A 24,817-nucleotide genomic window follows, 5' to 3' on the forward strand; every position below is an offset into this window, starting at 1 on the left:
TATGCCACAGGTGGTGAAACTGCGACCGGGAAGAGGTAAAGGACTTAACCAGTTTCACACAGCTGACTAGAGGCTCAGGGTGGGAGTGGCGGCCTCAGGTCTCTTACCTAAACTCTGCAGCAGTGCGTCCAGAACCCAGGAGCTCAGGCCAGCATGTCCAGTGCCTCTGGTTACTTCCTGAGCAAAGGGCAGTGATGACATTAAGAGAACCAAGGCAAGAAATGGGTTACGCTGCATTTTACCCTTGAACTTTTAGTCCCACGTATGACTCACAAACGTTGCCTTCTGAGTACTAAGCAATGCACAGTGACCTTTATTTCAGTAAATGAGGGATGCTTTTCCTTAAGAAGTAAATTTAATTCAAGGTGGTTAGTGAATGCAAGGCATGTAGCGCCTTCATGAAAGTTACAGGAATCCAGTTACAAAAGAAGCACTGTGTAAAGTCTCAAATAGCTGAGGGTACAACGGGCTCCATACTTTACAGAGTACAAAAAATTATTTCATGTACAAAGAAAAATACAAATAATGTGCAAAAACCATTTTCACAGGTGGCAATTTATAAAATGAAAATGATAGAAAAACCCTTCATTCTTATCATCCCCCAATTTCTTATATATTAACACAATTCTATTTTCTACTGTGTAGATAATTTTAAATTTGAAAATCTGATTTATTTTTAATCTACAAAGCGGCTTTTTAAAAAGGGAACCATTTCACTACTGAAATTTTATGAATGAATCAGTTAATTTTATATTAAATTATAAGCAGACTATCTGAAAAACAAGGATATAAGAACTCATATATACATATTTTTGAAATATTAGTTTGGTATTTAACATATTAACATTTCAAAACAAATGTAATGATCTAGCTACCTACGACTCCAGCCAACCGCAGCAGCCGTTGCAGAAAAGCTGTTTCTGTGCGCTGTAAGAAACAGCAATCCTGGTGTCTTAAGCTGAACAAACACAGGCTATCAAAAGTAAAGAAAACCTAAAGACCAAACAAGTCCCTACTGTTCATGTGCAGAGGTGCCGTTTGGGTATCCAGTCACGCCACAGTGCGACCTCGGTTTACACAGCCGTTGTCATAGGGGTCGTGTGGTCATAAACAGCTGGCTTCTGTCTCTCAAACATCTTCACTTTATTAGTTCAGTGCAAGTGTCTGTTTTGTGAGTTAGTGCATTCAGCGTTCTGCATGTTATTCTGTGTAAGAAGCTGTCGGGGAGCAGAAGAATACGTGGGAACACAAAGTCCTGCGTCCTCAGGGCACCTCTGGCCTAGAAAATTCAGTGTTTTGGAAACAGTATTTTCCTGCATTGGCCTGGTGATTACTGCATCATTCTCTGGACAATCTTTTTCCATCAGGATAATCTTGTGTGCCCCCCTTTGCCTGCCACTGAGCACTGATGGTCTTGCTGTGAACCCTAATGGTCGAGCAGGTATCACGGAAGCACCTTTGACAGCACCAGAGAACTGAGCATCTCTAAGGTCAGGCAGTAAGAATAGGAGCCTTTGATGGAAAACCTGTTCTATGCAGAATGGAAGATAGTCTTTTAGGATTAAGATAGGATTTTGATTTTTGCTTGTCAGAAAGCTCTCCAAGGATATTAGGACCTTGGAGAACAAAAAGGATCTATCTTTCATGAAGAAGGACCCAGGTAGGTGGTAGCCACTTTGCCTAGGGGATGGGTGACAGTCGGCTCAGGAAGCATTCTTCTGATCCCTAACCATGAAGACCCTGTTAGAACAACCTAGTGCAAGATACAGGGAGGGCCTAGGGCTCTTGACCAGACCTGTGTAACACATCCATTCAGGCTAAGCAGACTTAGCAACTGCTAAAAGAGGGGAATGGGTAAGTCTGGGTAGGAGAACCTTAGGCCCTAGGATGACTCATCAGAACCAGCAGGAAGCTGTCAGCTCCTCAAGGACTCACACACTTTTTTCCTATCTGGCAGCACAAGCCCCTCCTCCCTCTTCTGTTTGGGTTGACCATGGGCATCAGGCGTCAGAGATACAGCTCTGGATCCTGTCCATCCACTGCTGGGCACTCTGTCCATCCTGGGCACAGAAGTTATACACACGTTTGCTGGTCTTGAGCTATAAAATCAAATGAAGAGAACCAGAGATGAAGGGCAGGGCTAGTCTATGGCTTTGGGCAAGTGTGCAAATAAATCCCTGTGACCTTCCCTTTCCGTTCTGCCCCAGAACCTCTGTTATTTTCTCTGCCCCCCACTATCATACTGTCATTGCCTTTAGAGTCATTATACTTTCCTGGCCCCCAAAGTCAAGGGGGATGTCAACAGAAGGGCCTGGCAGAGAAGAGAGACACACTAGGAAAGCCTGACTTTGCATCTTTCCGGGGCCTTCCTTGACTGAGGAAGAGGGTCCGGAATGGCTGGAGTCTCTGGCCCCGCCCACGCACTGCACCAGTGCAGCACAGGCGCCAGGAAGGCCGAGCTTCATCCACACCATGATGGGGTTGGCTTTCATGTCCCCTTTCCATCCCCTTCTCTAAGTCTTCAGTTGGGGCCACACTGGCAGCCCAGAGTCAGGGAAATGGCTTCATAGACTGAGCAGGGCCCTAGAGTATGACCTGTGTTCCATATGAAGTCCTGCTTGGTTCTGGGGATTAGATAAGTCCCCTATCATGTGGCCCATAAAATGCCCCAAGGCCTACCTAAGGACTGCTTAAGATGTTAGGGCAGACAGACATCATGTGTGACTAAGGATGTTTTTTTGTGGATGATCAAGCATGAAGATCAATGGATACAAAGGGAAGTAATATCTGTTCTCGACAGTAGGTGGTGAGTGAATAACTAACAGTATTTAACAAGGAGTTCATCTGCTTCCACGTGTAGTTGGATACCTTTTAAAGGAGTCTTTTGTGCAAAGCGCTGTGCAGCCTTTCTGAGACATGTGGACAGCAGGGAGAGGTCAGGTTTGGGGATGAAGAGTGCTGGGTTCAAGTTCCGTAGCAATTCCCACAGCCGGGGTGGGTCTGTGACCCATGTGCAGTTAGCACCAATTGCTCTGAGGCCCCATGATTCTTGGAGGTGGATGGATTGTAAGGGATCATGTGCAAACAGAGCCAGGAAAAGACAAGATCGACTTACATCAAAGAAAGCCTTGTCACTCGTGTGCTTTGGGGCTCCCATGCTGGGGCCAGCAGGGATGACCATTTCTACCTCAGCCAGATCAATGTGGCCTTTACAGCTTGTGTCCTCACCCGAGTCATAGTATCGCAGCTGGAACCAAAAAGATACATGGGGTATAAGAGACACAGAAAGGGAAAACAGCATGGCTTTTCAAAATGTATTTGAATACTTTCCCACATCTTGCTAAACTATGCCTGGAAGAATAGACAAGAAATTAAAAACGCTGGTTGCTTCTAGGGAGAGGAATTAGACAGCTGGGAGAAAGGCGGAAAAAGACATATTTTTTGAAATTTGAACAAATAAATGTATTACACATAGAAAAAGTCAACTAACAACTGTAAAAAAAAATATATGTAACATATAAAAAAGGGTTACTGTTTAGAATATATACCGAATTCCTAGAATTGAGAAGAAAAAGGTAAACAACCTAATAGAAAAATGGTCAAAGGATTTCAACAGGCAAGTCGCAGAAGAAATGTGAGTGACCTATAAACATCTGAGAAGATGAACAACCTAACTGATCAAAGAAAAGTAAATGAAATCAATGAGATTTCACTTTTCACTTAGATTAAGAAATATTAAAATGGCTGACAATATTCAGGTTGAAGGGAAGGCACTAGGTATTCTCAAACACTGTTAGTGGGGATATAATTAGTCAGAAGCCTTTTAGAGGACAATTTGGCAATATGAACTAAAATTTAAAATGTTTATACCTATTGATACACCTTTCCCACCTCTAGAAATTTATCCTACAGAAACACTCCCACAAGCATGCAAAGACACACCTATAAAGAGGTTTCCTTCAGCACTGCCTTTATTAGCTAACAATTGAAAAGATATCTGTCAATAGGGTATTGGTTAATTAAATGATGGTACATCAATAATATGGAATTCTATACAACATTTCAAAAATGATAAGATCTATTATGAACTGGTAGGAAAATATGTTCAAGCTATCTTATATTTAAAAAGCAAGTTTCCAAATAGCATGTAGATATAAAATGACTTTTGAAAAACAATAAATACCTCAACATTTGATTGAGTGGTTACTGTGTGTAAGGACTGGACATCGCTCTAACTAAATTAGTCTGGACTTCACTCTGTATAATCTACATGGCAGCAATGTGTTTGGCGCCTCCGTCTCTGCGGTTCTGGCCTCAGACTTTTCTCTGCCTCTCCCTTCAGGCATAGTATGAGTAGGACTAAACAGAAAAACCATATACCTTTCGTGTTAAAGAAATCTAAAAGACTGGCAAGAATGCAGATGTAATTTGATGTAATTGTAAATTATAGAAAAATTATGACATTCTCCTGTTATATTTAGTGATTTAATGGAACTTTTCTACACAGTGTAGGCTCTATGGTTTCAGAGACGATGTTGTTTAAAGTCCAGCCCCCTAAAAAGGGCTTCCATTGCATATCTGTAAAAACTTCTCTATATTCTTCCACAAAGATTCTGTGTAACCTTTATGAAACTCCTTGAGCAGAGGGAAAGGGGGTCCCCGTGCAAAGTGTCCATCTGTCAGGAGCCATCTAGATGCAGGTCCAGCGAGAGCACTGTACTGGCCTAACAGTCCGTGTCTTTCTGAACAGACTCCATGTTGGACATGAATGCATTGAGAAGCTGCTCAAGGCTGACTGGTCAGGTCCAAGGTAGAGTGAGGTCTGTGGTCAGAACGTGGGAGGCCATGCGACTCTCACTAGTGAAGGGTGCAGAAGGGCTGGGTTCCACCGCAACCAAGGTCACTGGAGCAAAGATTCTGACACTCAGGATTGTGCTGGGTGCTACAGCCACAGCAAAGAACCTAGCAGTGGGGAAAAGGCTTCCCAGCGTGGTCTGGGAGGTCCAGTCTAGTACTTGCCCACTGTGGATTTCAGGCTTGGGTGGGCACATCCCCTTCTGCCTATTTCAGGGCTCCCTCCATCCTCTGTTGCTGTCACCTTTGAGGGATAATGATGCCTTCTTTAGGACCAAGTACAGTGATGGGCACAGAGAAAGTGTTCAATAAATGTTTGTTGAATAAATGAACACCCTCGATATTGAATGGATGCGTTATGCTGCAAAGATGAAGGTAATCTGTATTCTGGGGAGTATTCACAGACATGGGTTCTGTATGTGCATGGGGTATGCAACAAGCTGAAAACCTCAGGTCCTCTCTTGGCCTGGGCTTTAAGAGCAGGCAGCAGGAGAGAACATGAGCATTAAAAGGCAGAGTTCTACTGCTCCTAGTGCTCTGGGCTCAGCAGTCACTGCCTCTGCCTGCACACCTGCACTCTCTCAGCAGGCTGCTGCGCTCAGTCTCAGGGCTACTGCTCCTCACTGGGTCCACGGAGGAGCCTCAGGCAGCATATGAGAGGCCTTAGGAAAGCATTCAGTACATGAAGGCTGTGCCTTTCTGCTGAGAGTCACACAACAGCCGGGGACCGAGCCTAGCCTAGGGAGAAGTGATTCCTATAGGCTGTGATAGTATTTATTACCTGATGTTTCGTTACATCCAAAACGAACCAGCGGGGCTTCCAACCTTTCAGCAAAGCCCCTCTTTTGTAGAGCGTTCCCTCAAAGGACCTAGAAGTAATGATGACATAGCAGTTAATTTGATTTTTCATTTAAAAAGTGCTGTAAAGGGGATATCTGTTGTTTTTCTTGGTCAAGCCCCTATTTCCCCCAGATGATCCAAAAAAGATCAATCAGAGCTCCCCCTAGAATTTTTCTATTAGACCTTTGGGGAAAGGCTGCCTCTTTCTGCTGGAATTACCAAACTTGTGAGGTTTGGAGCTCTCAGTAGCCATTTTTTATACCATGTTGGGGTAGATGCAGCCCATAGGAGAAAGCAGAGCTGGCAAACAACAGAAGCCTGAAGATGCTGTGTGAGAAACTGGCACATCCTTGGCCTTCCCAATTTATGTGAGTAAATTCCTTTCTGCTTGAGCTAGCGTGCGCTGGATTTCTGAAGTTTGCCCCTGAAAAAGTGCTCACTGACACATATTCCCTCAAGAGATCTGGCAGACATGAGACAACAGCAATCAGGACCCGCCACAAATAACTACAACCTCTTGGCATTATTTTAGTTGTAATTTTGACTTTTCCTCTTCCAAGAACCATCTAATGCATTTAAAACAGAAACAAAGGATTAAAGCGGATCCATTTTGAGTTTACAGAAGGCGGCACGGCACAGGCCTAGCTTATTAAAGGGCCCGCGGTGTGGCCGAGGGCAGGGTGGGGAGAGCCTTTTCAGTACACCCGGCAGGGCTCAGCAACGTCAACCTGTTTTCGTCATTCTTGGACGTGTACTGGCTGTACAGCGTGGCTGCTCTCCGATCCACTCCGTTGGATGGGGAGATGCTGGCGCTCTGTTCCTCCCCCATGCTGCTGTCCGGGAGATGCAGTAGAGACCTCTTCTGATAGGAAGGGAGGTTGGTAGACACAATTCCTGGGGAGCCCAAAGGGTGTCTCTGGGGCTGAAAAAGACAGAACAGGAGCTAGGAAAGCTTTCCAAAGACTTTAAGCAACTGATCCGATAATTTCACTTCTAAAAATTTACCTCAAGGAAAAAACTGGACCATATATATGTATGTGTAAAATATATATAAAAAGATGTTTATCCTGGAGTTTTTTAGGAAACTAGCAGAAAACTAGAAACCACTTAAATGTCTATCATTATGCGACTGCTTAAAAAAAAAAAAAGGTATTTCCATACAATGGACTTCTAGACAGCCATTAAAAATGATGCCGATTTACATACAGTGACAAACTGAAGGCCATGTATGCCACATATTAAGTAAAAAAAAAAATGCAGGTTTTTAAAACTGCATGTATAGTAAATCCCCTTTTTTTTTTTTTAAAAATAACTCAATGGATTCTTTTTTTTTTTTTTTAATGCTACTCTTGTCTGCTTACATTCTTTTTATGTATGTATGTATGTATGTATGGCTCTGTTGGGTCTTCGTTTCTGTGTGAGGGCTCTCTCTAGTTGTGGCAAGCGGGGGCCACTCTTCATCGCGGTGCGCGGGCCTCTCACTATCGCGGCCTCTCGTTGCCGAGCACAGGCTCCATATGCGCAGGCTCAGTAATTGTGGCTCACGGGCCGAGTTGCTCCGCGGCATGTGGGATCTTCCCAGACCAGGGCTCGAACCCGCGTCCCCTGCATTGGCAGGCAGATTCTCAACCACTGCGCCACCAGGGAAGCCCGTAAATCCCTTTTATATGTGTGTTTAGAATTATAAAACAAGTTTGATGGCATAGTGGTTTATTTCTAGGTTATAAATTTTGGGTGATTTCTGTCTATTTCATAACTTTCTGTGTATTGTCTCATTTAAAGGAATACACATATCTCACTTTCATAATCAGAAAAAAAATTAAGAAACTATTTTATTCTTCTGAGAAACAAAGCAGTAAGACATCACCTACCTGTGGCCTGTCTGATAACTCCTGAGTTGCCATCTGAAGGCAAGAGAAGGCACCCCAAGGACCCCTTCTTACCACATTGGAGGCTTTCTTCTACACTCCCTTCTCCTTGACTCCTCTGTGACATCTGACCCTGCCGACCTCTCCTTTCCTGAAGTGCTCTTCAGAACACTCATCTGTCCTAACTTCCCTTCTGTTGCACTTGGAGTCAGTCTGGTGTGGCTTTGACTGGTGGCCGCCCCACGTATCGGCTGTGTGACCTGAGCCTGTCCCAGCGTGCCTGAGCTGAGACGCCGCCCCCTCACTGTGGGTTAACAGATGCAAAGTGTAGATGGCGCTCAGCACAGCCCTTCCACATACCACAGGTGAAGGGGCTGTGAGAAGCAGAAAACAGAGTGTTTGGTTTTAAAATATCTTTACGATAAATGTTTCTTAATTCAGAAACAAAAAGGGGGTGTGAACAACAGAAAGCAGCATAGTTTGCTCATTTAAAACATTTCATTTTCTCTGATTATTTCTCTGGCACAAGCAAGGTCTTGGCATTCCCCTCCTCCCTCATGTGGTAGATCAGCTGAAACCACAGAGGCGCTGAGATAGAAAAGAACCCAGTAATTTCCCCTGGATACGGGGCCCTGGAACATAAGTATTATGTCACTGTGGTAAAGCGAGACACTCAGGAAGTACCCAGTCATCTGGAGCTTTCTGCCCTGGACCCTCAGGGCACGACCCTCCCTTTGGCCATAAACCTCCTGAATTACCTGTGGCAGAGGCCCCACCTGACCTAGCGCCCTCCAGAAGCTCAGAAGTAGCTCTTCAAAGGGCTTTGCCAACTCACACGGTCTGCTCTGGGCTCTTCTTTAAGGTCCACAGTTACCCGTTCCCATAGCTGCTGCCACTTCTCAGGTGTTTGGTTCAATTTATGCTCCAGTCTTTCAATTTCCTGCAAAGTAATTAAGTTTTCTGACAGGTAAGTATTTCATAGAAATCAGGATGTTCCCCAGAGCCACACCCCCTCTGTACTAGATGAACAGCATGGCCAGAGGGCAGTGAAAAACCATGGTAAGCATGGGGCCTCAGAAGTCTCCCAAGCCAGGAATAGAGGTGGGAACTCTAGCTGGTGTGATGCATTGTGGCAAAGATGATTTATTAGGATCTGTAACCGGGCTTTGTTGTACAGATGGCTTAAATAGAGAGATGAAATAAATATCCCAAACACCTTCACCCTTGGCCAGCCCATAGGACATCTGATGGCCACAGCAAAAGGTCAAGCACTGGGCCGGTGTCCAAACTGTCATAGCTGAGGTATATGAGAAGTCTGTCCTTGACAGAGGAACCCCTCAACTCTGATGATTCAAACCAGATGTAGAAAGAACGAACCAAGAAATGCCCAAGGACTGGAGCTTCCTTCAGACAGGGAAGCTGGAGAGCAGAGCGGCAGCCTCTGTGACAGCGCTTTCACTGAAGCATGCTCCCTCCTGGTCAGGAAACTGGACGGAGAAGGCTCTTCAGGAACTGCTTGGCCCACATCTGGGCTCAAACCCTTTCCTCAGGGCTGCTGTTCTCATCAGGGTAGCTACTGCCAGGATGGCTTCACTCCAGAATATTCCTTGTAGAAGATGGTTGGCAGTGCTCCCATCAGGCCATCAGCTACCCACACTTCTGACCAGAGGAAGTAAGGCACCCACAAAAGCCATAACCCAGGCCTGACTCAGGCTGCTTGGCCAGCTAAAACAGCTGCGAAGCTGCAAATTGCTCCATTTGCTCGAATGCTTCCTTCTAACGCTGAAAAGCTCACTTTTACTGAGACTCTTTGCCAGTACCTGAGCCTGGTTCCCCACTGATCCATGGGAGCAAATCTGGTGTCCTCATACTCCTGCAGTGCTAGCTATAATGCTAACCCAAAGTAAGGAGAGCTATGTCCAGGAGCTGGTGAGCCAGTCTTAACTAAGCTCAGTTCCTGAGGCCTCATGTGCCTCCAGGTCCCCTGGTGCCCTAGGAGTGTGTCTACACACGGCTGACTTACACTGACAAGGCTGGTGAGAGCATCGGGCTGAGCACAGCTGACATCATCATAGCATGGCCACACTGTTCTCCTCTGGCTCTGGGGCCCAGCTCCTCTGGCCAGTTCAGAGTCTTCGGAGGGGAACTGCTTAGGGGTCAGCATTGTCCAGTCATATGAAGGCCCTGTGGAAAGGGTCTCCTCTACATAGTAATCCCACTTCTTGAGGCTGGAAACGTTTACATTGGGCTTCAGGGCCTGTATAAAGAAAATTCTGAAATATAGTTTCATCTTGACCCCAAAGTGCCCCAAGCTTACTGGCAGGCCAGCCCCTAACATTGCAGGGTCCAGGGAAAAAGTATGAATAGAGGTTCAAATACCATATATCTATATATTTAAACATTATACATCAATATAACTATTAGATAAAATATGTTCTATGTTCCTACCTTGTCAAATATAACTTCCTAATGACCTAGAAGGCCAGGCTCCAATTGAGAATTCTTGGACTTCTGGGAATTCTACACCAGGAAGTCGTGGCACTGGGGAAGCTGGTCCCAGCTCCCAGTTCTTGGCCTAAAGCCCTGCTTCTCTTGACCCAGCTCTGTCCTATATTCTGAGGGTCTCTTATGCAACATGTGTATATACCTCAGCCCATGCAGCTAAACTCTTGTCTGCTCCCTGTCCAAAGAGCTACTCCTTAGCTGCCCTTTTGGCTTAGGGATACATTCACTGGCTTGGGGAACAGGCTTGGGGAAGTGGTCTGGTGAGTAACTTGAATTTGGGCAAGGAATCTTGAAGTGCCAGAGCATGGTCTAGATGAAGGAGAGGCATCCAAGCGTGTACCCTTGGTTTCTCATACACCTCACTTCATGAGAAGGGTGCATCTGGAGAAAGGCCAGGGTGAGGTCCTATTACATGGGGCCCAGGGCCAGGCCTTCTTGCCCCTGAGTAAGGTGGTCTACTCCACTGCAGAGCCTATTTCATGCAGACATGCATGGCAGAGGATGGCTGTCCCTGAGAGGTCATCCTTCTTGGGCTGGGCTCCAAACATCCCTGCTTCTCATAGGGGTTCTTCCATGGCTTTGGTACAAATGGACTTAGGGAAATCTTATCTGCTAGGGAAATCTTTTCTGCTTACATGACCTGCTAAGGTTTCAAGTTTTGTTTGTTCTTTCTTCCCAGGGAAAGTTGACTTGCTCTGACTTTCTTGAAGTTATCCTTTCTATGCTTGGGGGGCCAGCTCCTAATTTTTGTGGTCAAGAATTTGGTATCAGTCTCCATTCCATTATAACCTAAACCCATAGTGTATCAACTTTTAAATAGCTTCTGGTATGAAACCTAGTCAAATGTTTATAAAACGCTTAAACAGCTTATATATGCTCAAAAAGTAAGGAAAACTTTAACACAAAATATTCCAAAAATGAAACATAAATGCTTTCTTTCTGTACCTCTATTTCCACTGGTGAATATAAATAATTAAAGAAAATGGGACTCCTCTTGTGCATTCTATCGATACACTCCCAAATACAAATTCCTCTTTTGGCATGCTTGTCTCCTTTATCATCAAATAAAGTTCCTGTAAATCCCCCCCCAAAAAAGAAAAATCAGCAAAACAAAAGTCAAATAAATCAACAGTTTGCCTAAAAATATGATGCATGTAGCAGATGAAAAATGGAATATTTCACACGGCTCTAGAAACAGCAGCACACGTGCAGAAGCCTTAGAAAATGACTGCAAAGCTAAAGATAGGAATGGACTTCATAGCTATATGGAAACAAATCCAAATGGAAGGAAAACCTGGGATAAAGTTTTCCCAATCATTTAGCAGGACAGCATGACTCCCTTCTAATCGACATCGCACATCTATATCTAGATTCACAGAGGTCCATGCCAGGAGACATTCTACACATTTTTCAAGAGAAAATGGAAGGAAAATGATTTGATGAAACTCAGTTAAAAACATAATTTTATGTTTCTTTTTTAAGTTGTTGGCTGTTTATTACAAAGCTATTTAAAGTGTTTTCTTTGGTAGTTTATATATACCACAAATCATGGTCATGGAGACTTTGGATGTCAGAAGGATGTGGTCCGTATCCTTGGATGAGTTAAAAACAAAAGCTGAATTTAGGGGGGGCACTTCAGGTACTATATTTGTACCTTTCCAACAGTCAATCTGTTACTCACATGAGCCCACTTTATTTTTAATAGAGAGGAAGATGTGTTAGGGTGAGGCAGGAGGTATTTCTTTAAAAGGCCAGGAAGGGTGCCTCTCGTAGTAGTGCTGTCTTGCTTTGAATGAAAAGATTCAGTCAAAAGTCAACAAGCATTTTATTTATCATAAAAGAAGGTCTCATGCCCAAGGCTGCACAAAATCCTATAATATGAGGGGCCCCCAAGACTAATTAATATTTCTTCTCTACCTTTCAACTGTAGAGTGCAGAAGAGTAGCTCTCAACCCTGGACACTCATTAAAAAAAAGGGCTTAAAAAAATCCCAGTGCCTAGGTCTCACCTCAGACCCATTAAATCAGAATCTCTGAGGATGGGCCCCAGACATCAGTCATTTTAAAAAGTTCTCCAAGTGACTCTAATGTCCACTGTAACCAGCTCTACTTAATGTCTTCCCAACACACGGGTGCTTAAAAAATTAAGGTTTCTGATTATGATGTGTGGAATGACAATTTTATGAGTCAACAAAGGTCTGGAAGTACAAACAGGAAAGGAAATGGTCTCACCAGTGCTGTCTCCTTTACCAAAAGTATGAAATATCATGCTAGATAATTTTAATAGCATGCACTGAAAAGCAGTATTTCTTTGCTTTCATATTTTAAACTGAGAACATTAGTAAATATTTTCAGCCATTAAGAGAGTCTTCTTTATGAATATTCAGGTATATATAATATACTGAAAATAAATAGTATATATAATATACTGATTTTCTTTATTTACTTGTATTCTTAACAAAAATACTCATGTGTATCCCCCTTTCCCCCTCCCTATAAAAACAGCAAAAGTAAGAATGTAAAAGTCCCCTTGGGGAAACGTTTTCACAGGGGCTGACTGGCTTTTGAGAATCTACACTTTACAACTATTACTGCTATTAAAAATGTTAATAACAGTGGTGATGTCTAAAATTTACTGGGTTCTTACTTTGTGCTAGCAACTGTGCTAAGAAATTTACAAATATTTCCTAATGTGATCATCCTGGCCCAAAGGGGTGGGTGATATTATTATCCTCATTTTAAAGATGAGGAAACTCAGAGAGGTACCTAACCTGTCCAAAGTACTTGGCTGGTAACTGGCAGTGTTGAAATTTAACTATTCTGTTTGCTCCAGAGCCCATGGCCGTAACTGCTATACAAACTGCTTCCAGGGGCAGGCAGCTTACCTACCAGAGTGTACCAGGGTTGGAAAAACTATGAGTCAAGTGTTTCTCCACAAACAGTGATACTGCTTGGAGATAATAAAATAGTAATAAGCAGATTTAACTTTTCAAAGGTGCTACATGATGACCACTTGCAGCCCCTAAGAGCTAACACAGCACATAATCTCACTCATTCACGTCCATTCTACTTTCGTAGTTTGTAGAGTAAAACCTTAAAGTGGCCTTGCCACACTTGGGGGTGGTTATTTTATTAGTGTCTTTAATTAAAAACATAAAACTAACAAGAAAGATGGAACAAGGGCATGCAAACACGTACCGTGCTCTAATCTTTCATAGTCTGAATCCAGGAGAAATGTTTTAAAGCGATTAGACACATAGTGGAAAGCCAAGAACTTTAAGTAATAGGGATTGAATTCAAACTCAGTTGGATACTGGTTGTGAACCTGAAACACACAAGGCAAAGAAAAGAATAAGAATCAAATGGAACAAAAAGTGGATGCCATGCCACTGAGTGCTGACCTGAAATATGCAGGAGACCATTTGGTCACTCAGTCAACTGAATCCCTACCATGAGTGGAAGTTGGAAAGGAACCAGCCTTTTGCCAGACACCATGCTAGGGGTTTTTTATAAACATAATCTCATATAATCTCCATAACAACACTGCAAGATAGGCATTATTTTTTTTCCGGCTTTATTGAGATATAACTGACATATAACATTGTGTAAGTTTAAGGTGTACAATGTGATGATTTAATACACATATCTATTGTGAAATGATTATCACAAGAGGGTTAGTTAACACCTCCATAACCTCATACAATTACTTTTTTTTTTTTTTGGTGGTGGTGAGAACATTTAAGATCTACTCTCTTAGCAACTTTCAAGTATAGAATGCAGTATTGTTAACTATAGTCGCCATGGTGTACACTGGATCTCCAGAACTTATTCCTCTTATACCTGGAAGACGAACATCTCTCCATCCCCCCGCCTCCCGCCCCTGGTAACCACCATTCTACTCTGTTTCTATGAGTAAGGCTTTTTTAGATTCTACCTATAAGTGAGATCATACAGTATTTATCTTTCTCTGACTTATTTCACTTAGCATAATGCCCTCAGATTCCATCCGCATTGTTGCAAATGGCAGGATTTCCTTTTTTCTCATGACTGAATGAATTTCTCATGTTTATATATATATAACATTTTCTTTATCCATTCATCTGTAGATGGACACTTACATTATTTCCACTTCTTGGCTATCGTGAATAATGCTGCAATGAATGTGGAAGTACAGATATCTCTTTGAAATAATGATTTCATTCCCTCTGATATATCCAGAAGTGGGACTGCTGGGTCATACGGTAGTTCTATTTTTAACTTTGTGAGGGACCTCCATATTGTTTTCCATAGTGGCTACACCAATTTACATGCCCAACAAGGGTTCCCTTTTCTCCACATCCTCACCAACACTTGTTACCTCTTGTCTTTTTGATAACAGCTATTCTAACAGGTGTGAAGTGATGTCTCATTGTGGTTTCGATTTGTATTTTCCTGATGATTAGTGAGTGATGAACACTTTTTCATGTACCTTTGGCCATTTGTATGTCTTTGGAAAAATGTCTATTCAGATCCTCTGAAGATGACAATTATTACCCTCCCCTCCCCCGCTTTACAAATGAGGAAGCTGAAGATGAGCAAGATTAAATAATTTACCCAAGGTCATTCACAGCAACTAGTGAGCCCAAATTTGAACCCTGGCTTGTTAGGCTCCTCGGTCTGTGCCTCATTCACTACTTTATACTGTGCTAGATACTTGATATACAAATTATCATAAGTTGTGGTTCTTGTTTCTAGGTATTTGTGGTGTAATAGTGTGTAATACAATAAGAAAAATTATACTTACAGAAGTTTGGCAGTGACAGGAATGAGAAGAGAAGGTGGTGGTTTGGGGGGAGAGCAAGAGACGTTTTCCTGACTAAAGAAATGTGTGACTGTCTGAGGGCAATGTAGAAGGCGCCAATAGAGAGAGAATAAACTGGAGAAAGAGCTGATAACTAAGAGAGTAAGACCCTGGGAAAGCAAGAATGAATGAGGCTAAGGGTCCAGAAACAGGGAACAGCCTTAAAAATGAGGAGGGACAGAAGAGTAGATAAAAAGAAAGGTATGTTCAAGTGCCAAGGGAAGGGGGAGGAGCTTATGCCTTTTAACCTTAATTTTCCATTAGTAACTTAGTGAGGTCACTGGGAGAGGAAGAAGGATGAGGGAATGACATGGGAGGGTGGGAGCAAGGCAGAGTCCGGAACGGTCACTGAGCTATAGCGTGCTTTAGGCACCCTGTACGCAGACTCCATGGAGCCATCTCATGTTGGCAGAAGATAGGCTGATGACCTTGTGACGCTCCCCAGTCCACCCAGCAATCTCACCTTTGGATTGCTCACTCTCTCATGACCAATTAGAGAATTTTGCTTGGTTGAGATAAGTTCCAATCATAATTGTATTTACTTAAAAGCTGTTTCAAATGAATACTGCAGGCAGGCTGTCTAAAAGCCAGCTTTCCTCTCCATGTTTTAATTTGGCAATGTAGACCAACACTTGGTCAGCCAAACAGAGCAGACATGTGTGCAGTATGTTGATTACCCAACAGATCAGTGGGAATTTAAAGTCATGATCTGGATATCAGTGACTTTATCAATGTTTATCATCTGATTAGAAACCTAGTTTTCTGTGATGATTAAAGGTTTTTTTTCTTATAACATTTTTTCTGGCTTTTACATTGAACTAAAATTTTAGATCATAAGTAATACAACATAAAATGGATGTTAAGAAGATGTATTGAAACAGAGTTTGGGGGCTCTCCTGGTGGCGCAGTGGTTGAGAATCTGCCTGCCAATGCAGGGGACATGGGTTCAAGCCCTGGGGTGGGAAGATCCCACATGCTGCGGAGCGGCTGGGCCCGTGAGCCACAATTACTGAGCCTGCGCATCTGGAGCCTGTGCTCCGCAACAAGAGAGGCCGCGATAGTGAGAGGCCCGCGCACCGCGATGAAGAGTGGCCCCCGCTTGCCGCAACTAGAGAAAGCCCTCGCACAGAAACGAAGACCCAACACAGCCATAAATAAATAAATAAAAATTAAAAACAAAAACAAAAAACAGAGTTTGACTCTTAAGCAATGGGCGTGTATACTGTGGACCTGCTTTCTTGACCTGAGCCACTGCCCTTCCAGTTGGTTCTGGTCTCCTCAGGACAGGAACGCTCTCCATGAGACAACTGGGACGTGGCTCTGAATAGCGAGGTTGTGCGCCATATTCCAGGTTTTAGAACTTAAACTCTTTAGCCTGGGTTCCTGGTTCAGAATCAGTAGCACCACCTCAAGGGGCTGGTGCGCACATGATGGAGGGGGGTGACCTGGATTGTGGGTGGTGGGACAGAAGAAGGAGACAGGTCCAAGAGGATAGAACTTGGTTCTCTACCAATCTGAGAATCTCAGGGAGGAGAATCTGCAATGTGCTTGGGCAGGGTGAGCTCCAAGAACAACTCTGCCCCCACAGCCCTTGGAATAAACCTCAGTAATCACAGGCCAGACCCTTGGCTCACTGTGTCCAGGGGAAGAAGAGTTCAGGGCTATTTCCACTGACCCAGTCCATGACAGTTCTACAAACTCTTTTAAAAACTTATTAAACAAAGCTCCAGAATAACAAAACATTTCTCTCAATGACTGTTCTCCATAAAAACCACTTGCCTCACACATAACTGTATCTTTCCTTGATTTTTCTGATATTTAATATGCTTAGGAATATAATTTTAATGACCCACTTCTGAGGTAAAGTAGAATGGAAATGATAATGAATATGACCTTAAGTTGAACTTACAGGCATTTCAGGGAGATCAGATGCTAGGACTGGAAGCAAAACTCCTCTACAAGTGGAAAAATGCTTTCATAGCCCACTGTACTGAGTGACTGGCCTCACCACAAACCCTGCACTCCACAATTACGTTAGAAAGGCTAGACACTTCTCCAAGGCCGCTGGCACTAGCCTTGCTTGAATTGGAATTGGTGCTTAGAAAACATCAAGGTGTGAGAGCTTAGGGGCAGCAGTGTGTCTGCATCTGTGTGCCACAATGGCACCTGCAGTTGCTAACTGCTTGGGGAAAAAAAACCAGTCTGTCCCCATACTGGAGTTAGTTATCAGGTCTGTTGGAAGTGGAAGAGAAGATGCTGAACAATTTGTTTTTCTTTTTTTTTTACTGTGTAGCAACAGTTTAAGCAACAAGCATATGATAATTTCTTCAATGGAAAAAAAAAATCAAATTGACCTGAATCAAATGCTGAGTTGATTAATGCCTAGATAACCACATTTGGAATCCGACATTAAGAAATACAAGGGATTTTCTGAAATGTTTTTTTACTATAATGAGAAACAAAGACCTGATCGTATTCACAAGACAAAATCTGGTGCTTTCTCCACCATTTAGTCCTACATCCCAGGGACTCAATTTGTCCAGTTAATTGGCTTTTTTTCTTCCTTGTCAATGGGACACCTGGCCTCTTCTGCTGTATCCCGCCACAGTGGTCTCCACTAGGCACAATCCACGTGCTTCCTTCTCCTGTTAAGTATTGTTTTAATAGATGAAATGGGATCAGGCCAAAGAGACTGCCTCGAAGAACTTATTACACGGAATGCATGAGAGTTTAGAGGTTTGTTAGACGCAGGATTTTTTTTTTAACAACTTTAATGAGGTATAATTGACATACAATAAGCTGCATATATTTAAAGTGTACAATTTGATACCTTCTGACATCTCCACACATCTGTGAAATCATCACCACAATCGACATAGTGAACATATCATCCATAACTCCCAAAAGTTTCCTTGTGCTCCTTTTGCATCTTCCTGCACCCTCCTCTGCAAGCAATGACTGATTTGCTTTTTGTCATTACAGATTAATTTGCATTTACTAGAACTTTATATAAATGGAATCATAAGTATGTACTCTTTTTTTGTGTGCCTTCTTTCACTAAGCATAATTATTTGAGATGCATCCATGTTGTTGGGTTAGCAGTAGTAAATTCCTTTCTACAGCTAAGTAGTATTCTACTGCATGGATATACCACAATTTGTTTATTCATTCACCTGTGGATGGACATTGAGTTGCTTCTAGATTTTTGGTTATTACATATAATGTTGTGAACAGTTATGTATGAGTCTTTTTATGGGCATAAGGACATCATTTCTCTTGCGTAACTGCCTAGGAATGGAATGCTGAATCATCTGGTAGGTAGGTATGTTTAAGTTTTTAAGAACTGTTTTCTCAAACAATGGTATAATTTTATATTCCCACCAGCAGTGTTAGAAAGTTCCAGTTCTTCCACATCCTTGCGAACACTTGGGGTGGTCAGTTTTAAAATTTTAGTCATTAAAATAGGTATTTAGTAATATGTTATTTTGATTTTTTAAAAAAAATATAACCCCTCCTAAAAAGAGCTAAGGGTCTGGCTTTTTTAAATTTTTAAAATGTTTTTAATTTATGGCTGTGCTGGGTCTTCGTTTCTGTGCGAGGGCTTTCTCTAGTTGCGGCAAGCAGGGGCCACTCTTCATCGCGGTGCGCGGGCCTCTCACTATCGTGGCCTCTCTTGTTGCGGAGCACAGGCTCCAGACGCGCAGGCTCAGTAGCTGTGGCTCACGGGCCTAGTTGCTCCGCGGCATGTGGGATCCTCCCAGACCAGGGCTCGAACCCGTGTCCCCCACATTGGCAGGCAGACTCTCAACCCCTGCGCCACCAGGGAAGCCCTTTTATTTTGATTTTAAGTTGCATTTCCTAATGATAAATGATGTCAAGTATCTTCATGTGCTAATTTTTCACCTATATATCTTTGATGAAGTCAGTATAAATGTTTTGCCATTAAAATAAATAGGTTGGTTGTTTCTTATATATTGTTTTGAGAATTCTTTGTATATTCTGGATACGAGTCCTCCCGCACACATGATTTGCAAATGTTTTCTCCCACTCTGTGATTTGTCTTTTCATTTTCTTAACAGTGATTTTTGAAGAACAAAAAGGTTTTAATTTTGACGAAGTCTAATTTATCAATTTTTTCTTTTATGGATGATGCTTTTGGTGTTGAATCTAAGATATCCTTGCCTAATAACCCAAGATCACAAGGATTTCTTCCTATGTTTTCTTCTAGAAGTTTTATAGTAGATCTTACATTTAAGATCTATGATCCCTTTTGAATTAATTTTTTATATTGATGCAAGGTATGGGTCAAAGTTAATTTTTTTTTGCATCTGGAAATCCAACTGTCTGGTACCATTTGTTGAAAAGACTAGTCTTTCTCTACCTATTGCTTTAAATTTTTAAAATTAAAAATTTTTTATTGAAATATAGCTGATTTTCAATGTTGTATTAGTTTCTGGTGTACGGTAAAGTGGTTCAGTTTTATATATATATATATATATATATATATATATATATATATATATATATATTATGGTTTATTACAGGACATTGAACACAGTTCCCTGTGCTATATATACAGTAGGACCTTGTTTTTATCTATTTTAAATGTAGTAGTTTGTATCTGCTAATCCCAAACTCTTAATTTATCCCTCCCCATCCCGTTTGCCTTTTGGTAACCATAAATTTGTTTTCTAGGTCTGTGAGTCCATTTCTGCTTTGTAAATAAGTTATTTGTATCATTTTAGATTCCATAAATAAGTAACATCATATTTCTACCTATTACTTTTGTATCTTTGTCAAAAATCAGTTGTCCATATATCATATATGTATGGAACTATTTCTGGACTCTCTATTCTATTCCATTGATCTATTTGTCTATCTTTGTACCAATTATCACACTGTCTTGATTACTGTACCTTTATAATAAAATCAGACAGTGCTAGTCCTCTACTTTTGTTCTTTTTCAAAGTTGTTTTGGCTATTCTAGATCCTTTGCATTTCCATATGGATTTTAGAATAAGTTTGCCAATTTCTACAAAATAGCCTCCTAGGAGTTTTATTGTGATTACACTGAATCTTTAGATTAATTCGGGGAGACTGACATCTTAACAACATTGAGTTTTCTGATCCATGAACAACAGGTATTTCTTGATTTATTTAGGTCTTTAATTTCTCTTAGTAATGTTTTATAGTTTCAGTGTCCAGGTCTTTAATGTATTTTGCTAGATTTCTTTCATGTTTTTTGATACTGTTGTAAACGGTAATGATTTTTAAGTTTCAGTTTTCCAATGGTTTATTGCTAGTATTGATTTTTGTATACTGAGCATGTATTCTGCAGCCTTGCTAAACTCATTTATTCTAGTAGCTGTTTTTCTTTTTTTTGGGGGGGGGATAGATTCCATAGACAATCATGTTGTTTGTGAATAAAGATAGTTTTACTTGGGGCTTCCCTGGTGGCGCAGTGGTTGAGAATCTGCCTGCCAATTCAGGGGACACGGGTTCGAGCCCTGGTCTGGGAAGATCCCACATGCCGCGGAGCGACTAGGCCTGTGAGCCACATTACTGAGCCTGTGCGTCTGGAGCCTGTGCTCCGCAACAAGAGAGGCTGCGACAGTGAGAGGCCCGCACACCGCGATGAAGAGTGGTCCCCGCTTGCCGCAACTAGAGAAAGCCCTCGCACAGAAACGAAGACCCAACACAGCCATAAATAAATAAATAAATAAATAAAATTTAAAAAAAAAAGATAGTTTTACTTCTTCCTTTCTAACGTGGATGTCTTTTTAAAATCATTTAATTTTTTCCCCCAAATGTTCAATTTGATTTAATTTAAAAAAATTTATTTTGGCTGTGCCTGGTCTTAGTTGCGGCACGAGGGATCTTCATTGTGGCATGTGGACTCTTAGTTGTGGCATGCGGACTCTTAGTTGCGGCATGCGGGATCTAGTTCCCCGACCAGGAATCAAACCTGGGCCCCCTGCATTGGGAGAGTGGAGTCTTACCCACTGGACCACCAGGGAAGTCCCGTGAATGTCTTTATTATTACTATTTTCTTGCCTTATTGCATGGCTATGACCTTTAGTACAATGTTGAATAGAGGTGGTGAAGCAGGCATTCACGTCTTGTTCCTGATCTTAGGGGGAAAGTGTTCAGTCTTTCACTATTAAGTATGATGTTAGCTGTACTTTTTTAAAAAATAGATACTATTTTTAGTTTGAGAAGATTCCTGAGAATTTTCACAAGGAATGGATATTATATTTTGTCAAATGCTTTTTCTGCATCTATTGAGATGATGCATGGTTTTTTTTAAGTTCCTTAATATGGTGAGTTACATTGATTGATTTCAAATGTGAAACTGACTGCATTCCTGGAATAAACCCCATTTGACCATGGTATATTACCTTTTAAATATATTGTTGAATTTGATTTGCTGAAATTTTGTTTAGAAAATTTGAATCTATGATCATCAGGGATACTGATCTATAGTTTTCTTTTCCTGTCTTTGTCAGAGTTGGGTAATGCTGGCCTCATAGACTGAGTTGGGAAGTACTCCCTTTGCTTAAATTTTCTGTTAGAGTTTTTGTAGAACTGCTATTATTTCTTCCTTAAATACTTGGTAGAATTTACCAGTGAAGCCACCTAGGCCTGAAGTTTTCAGTGTGGAAAGATTTTAACTACAATTTCAATTTCCATAATAGACATAGGCGTATTCAAGTTATGTATTTCTTCTTGAGTGGGGTAGTTTGTGTTTTTTAAGACATTTGTCCATTTCAACTAAATTTTTAATTTTATTGATGCAAAACTGTTCACAATATTCCTTTATGGTCCTTTTAATATCTGTAGAATCTGTAGGGGTGTTATCATTCTCATTTCTAATATTGGTAATTTGTGTCTTTTCTTTGCTCAGTCTGGCTAGAGGTTTATTAATTTTATTGATCTTTTCAAACAAAAGCTTTTGGTTTCATTAGTTTTCTTTATTCTTGGCCACAATATCTGGGGGGCCTAAAGGCAAGTCTGTTTCAAATAAATTTAGCCTTATTGTATTATGTAGAATTGGGAATGACAGGCATCTCAGCCTATAAATTAATTCTATGTGAGCATTTCCCCAAATATGCTGATGAACAGAGTTTTAGGCCTCTTTTAGTCATCATCTGGATTCTGTTGTTCAAAATAATTTTGCATTTATCTTGATGAAGAGAAAAAATATACAGATTTAAAATACTAAGACTAAGCTGTTTGAGGCATTTTGGTTTTGTTTTCCATTATGGAGTAAAATCTGCCAATTTCACTTATTTATAGGAAGAGAATCTGAAATGGAATTTGGAGAAATATGAATTTATAGGGTCTTATTTTTTGCCCATATGCCATTAAGTACTTTGTAAAATTTAAAGGCCCATAAAAATAAGCTATGACTCAAATCCCAGGAAAGATCAACATTTTGGGAATAAAATATAATAAGTTAAAATTGGATTTTGCTTTCAGGAATTAGAACTATTAAGCTACAAGAGACCCTATATTTAATGGTATCAACATTTTAAAAATTATGGGTATGTTAGACACACCCTAGAAAAACAGGTAGCTAATACTAGTTTTTGTTATTTCACAGATTAAGATTTAATAAGCATTAATTGTGTACCTTCTGTACTGTGCCAATCACTTTACATAAGATTTTTAATCCTTCTGAGATACATACATATATAAAGAAATTGAAGCACAGAGAGGCTGAATAATTTGTTAAAGATCAAAAATTAGTAAATGAAACTGATAGGCAAACTCAGACTTACTTTATGGGCTCAAATATTAAAAGCTTTAATGTGAAGTTGCTTGGTTATAAATCAGCTTGGAGTGTGTCAATTTTTGCCAATTTTCAGTTGACTGGGAAGCAGGCAGACACCAGAAACTCTTGAATACACCATGAATCAATTAACTGCAGTTATTTTGCCAATATGCATGGATAAATTTTAGAGTAATAGACCTATGTGAGGGCGACTTAGCTCCTCACACATGCACTCACAGGGAAAGCTCATATCTTTAAAAGGCAAATAGGTTTTCTCTTTGGAATAGGACCTAGCATAGTGCTGGCATAGGGTAACTGTAAGGAGAATCATACCACAAAGCCAGACCAGAGTGAGTCAATTTACAATTTGAATAAACTTCAAAGGCAAAGTTATAACTGTTACTTGCTTTTCTCAAAGTAGGAAATAATGAGGAAGTTCTAAGACTCACTCAAAGATTTACTCTAATGCTGGAATAAAGGAGATGCTTTCGTATACGTCATGCTTTCATTCATATTATACATATCTTTTCCCTTAGTATTATATATATATATATATTTTTTAAATTTTATTTATCTATTTATTTATTTTTGGCTGAGTTTGGTCTTTTGTTGCTGTGCACGGGCTTTCTCTAGTTGCGGCGAGTGGGGGCTACTCTTCGTTGCGGTGCACGGGCTTCTCATTGCGGTGGCTTCTCTTGTTGCGGAGCACGGGCTCTAGACGTGTGGGCTTCAGTAGTTGTGGCACGTGGGCTCAGTAGTTGTGGCTCGCGGGCTCTAGAGCACAGGCTCAGTTGTGGCGCACGGGCTTAGTTGCTCCGCGGCATGTGGAATCTTCCCAGAGCAGGGCTCGAACCCTTGTCCCCTGCGTTGGCAGGCAGATTCTTAACCACTGTGCCATCAGGGAAGCCCTTAGTGTTATATATATATATATATATATATATATATATATATATTTTAAATTAATTAATTAATTAATTTATGGCTGTGTTGGGTCTTCATTTCTGTGCGAGGGCTTTCTCTAGTTGTGGCAAGTGGAGGCCACTCTTCATCGCGGTGCGCGGGCCTCTCACTGTCGCGGCCTCTCTTGTTGCGGAGCACAGGCTCCAGACGCGCAGGCTCAGTAATTGTGGCTCACGGGCCTAGTCGCTCCGCGGCATGCGGGATCTTCCCAGGCCAGGGCTCGAACCCGTGTCCCCTGCATTGGCAGGCAGATTCTCAACCACTGCGCCACCAGGGAAGCCCTAGTATTATATTTTAAAAAGGAATTTTAGGTTAAAAAAAAAAATTTTTTTTGTATTTGGATGTATTTTCCTTCTGAATTTGGTTCAACTATTTTAAGAAAAGGAAGCATCCTGTAATGATATCATTTGAGCTAAGCCAATTTCTTTTAGAAGCAACAAAAAATCTGCCAGATGTTGCTATTATGAAACTGTGATCTAGCATTTATAATTCATCTGACACCTGGATATACTGGCGCAAACAATGGCTTTTTATATGATGAGGCAGTTCTAATTTAAGATCAGCGCTTCATCTGTTTTCTTTGTAACTCTATTAGTACTAATGGGCAAGTCTAGGCATACGTCCATGGACTGCCTTTTGGCATCCCGCATGTTAGAAATGGTTAATAAGCAGGGCACACATTCCACCTGGGGAAGTTTTGCTTGCTGCTGCATAATTTTGCACTTATTTTTTAAAATGTTATTGGGGCTTGGCTCTGTTTTGTGCTCCTGAGAGACTGAGGATAGCACTAATTCGAACTGTCTGGCAAAAGCCAGAGTCATGTAAAGCATTAGTGTTCACTTGAAAGGTATTCAAAGAAGGCATTTTCTAATGCCTAAAACCACTATGTAGGAGATGATGAAACACTACCTTATAATTAAGTCAGCAAGAATCAAAAGCTCTATTTGTTAACTATAGTCTTCTGTTTTTGAATGAACAAATTGTCCCTTTTCAGCACAAAATAATCTACTTCACCCAAACTGACACCCATCATAGCCAAGCATTCTTTAAATACTGCAATTAATGTCATACACTCACTTTGCCATGACTTGCCTGAACTCAGGTTATTATGTGTGACAGTATTAAGTTGAAGGGTTCAGACAAATTTTTAAAAATTTATATTTTAATTTTTTTTAAT

At 41.2% G+C, this 24,817-nt stretch overlaps 1 protein-coding gene across 4 annotated transcripts in view; it reads right to left on the reverse strand.

Annotated features, from left to right (window-relative positions):
• Positions 1-293: 293 nt before the first annotated feature.
• The window catches only part of SBF2 (SET binding factor 2), a 464,799-nt gene continuing 440,275 nt past the window's right edge, over positions 294-24,817 (reverse strand). For all 4 annotated transcript variants that reach the window (XM_036859910.1, XM_036859912.1, XM_036859909.1 and 1 more), the window contains 8 exons: positions 13,265-13,391; positions 11,013-11,140; positions 9,586-9,819; positions 8,398-8,502; positions 6,423-6,616; positions 5,636-5,723; positions 3,116-3,247; positions 294-2,099 (listed from right to left, as the gene is read on the reverse strand). In XM_036859910.1, the coding sequence (XP_036715805.1) occupies positions 2,001-2,099; positions 3,116-3,247; positions 5,636-5,723; positions 6,423-6,616; positions 8,398-8,502; positions 9,586-9,819; positions 11,013-11,140; positions 13,265-13,391 (1,107 nt within the window). In that variant the 3' untranslated portion in view covers positions 294-2,000. The remainder of the gene's footprint in view (positions 2,100-3,115; positions 3,248-5,635; positions 5,724-6,422; positions 6,617-8,397; positions 8,503-9,585; positions 9,820-11,012; positions 11,141-13,264; positions 13,392-24,817) is intronic.

This window comes from Balaenoptera musculus, chromosome 8, assembly GCF_009873245.2.
Source record: "Balaenoptera musculus isolate JJ_BM4_2016_0621 chromosome 8, mBalMus1.pri.v3, whole genome shotgun sequence".
Lineage (NCBI taxonomy): Eukaryota > Metazoa > Chordata > Mammalia > Artiodactyla > Balaenopteridae > Balaenoptera > Balaenoptera musculus.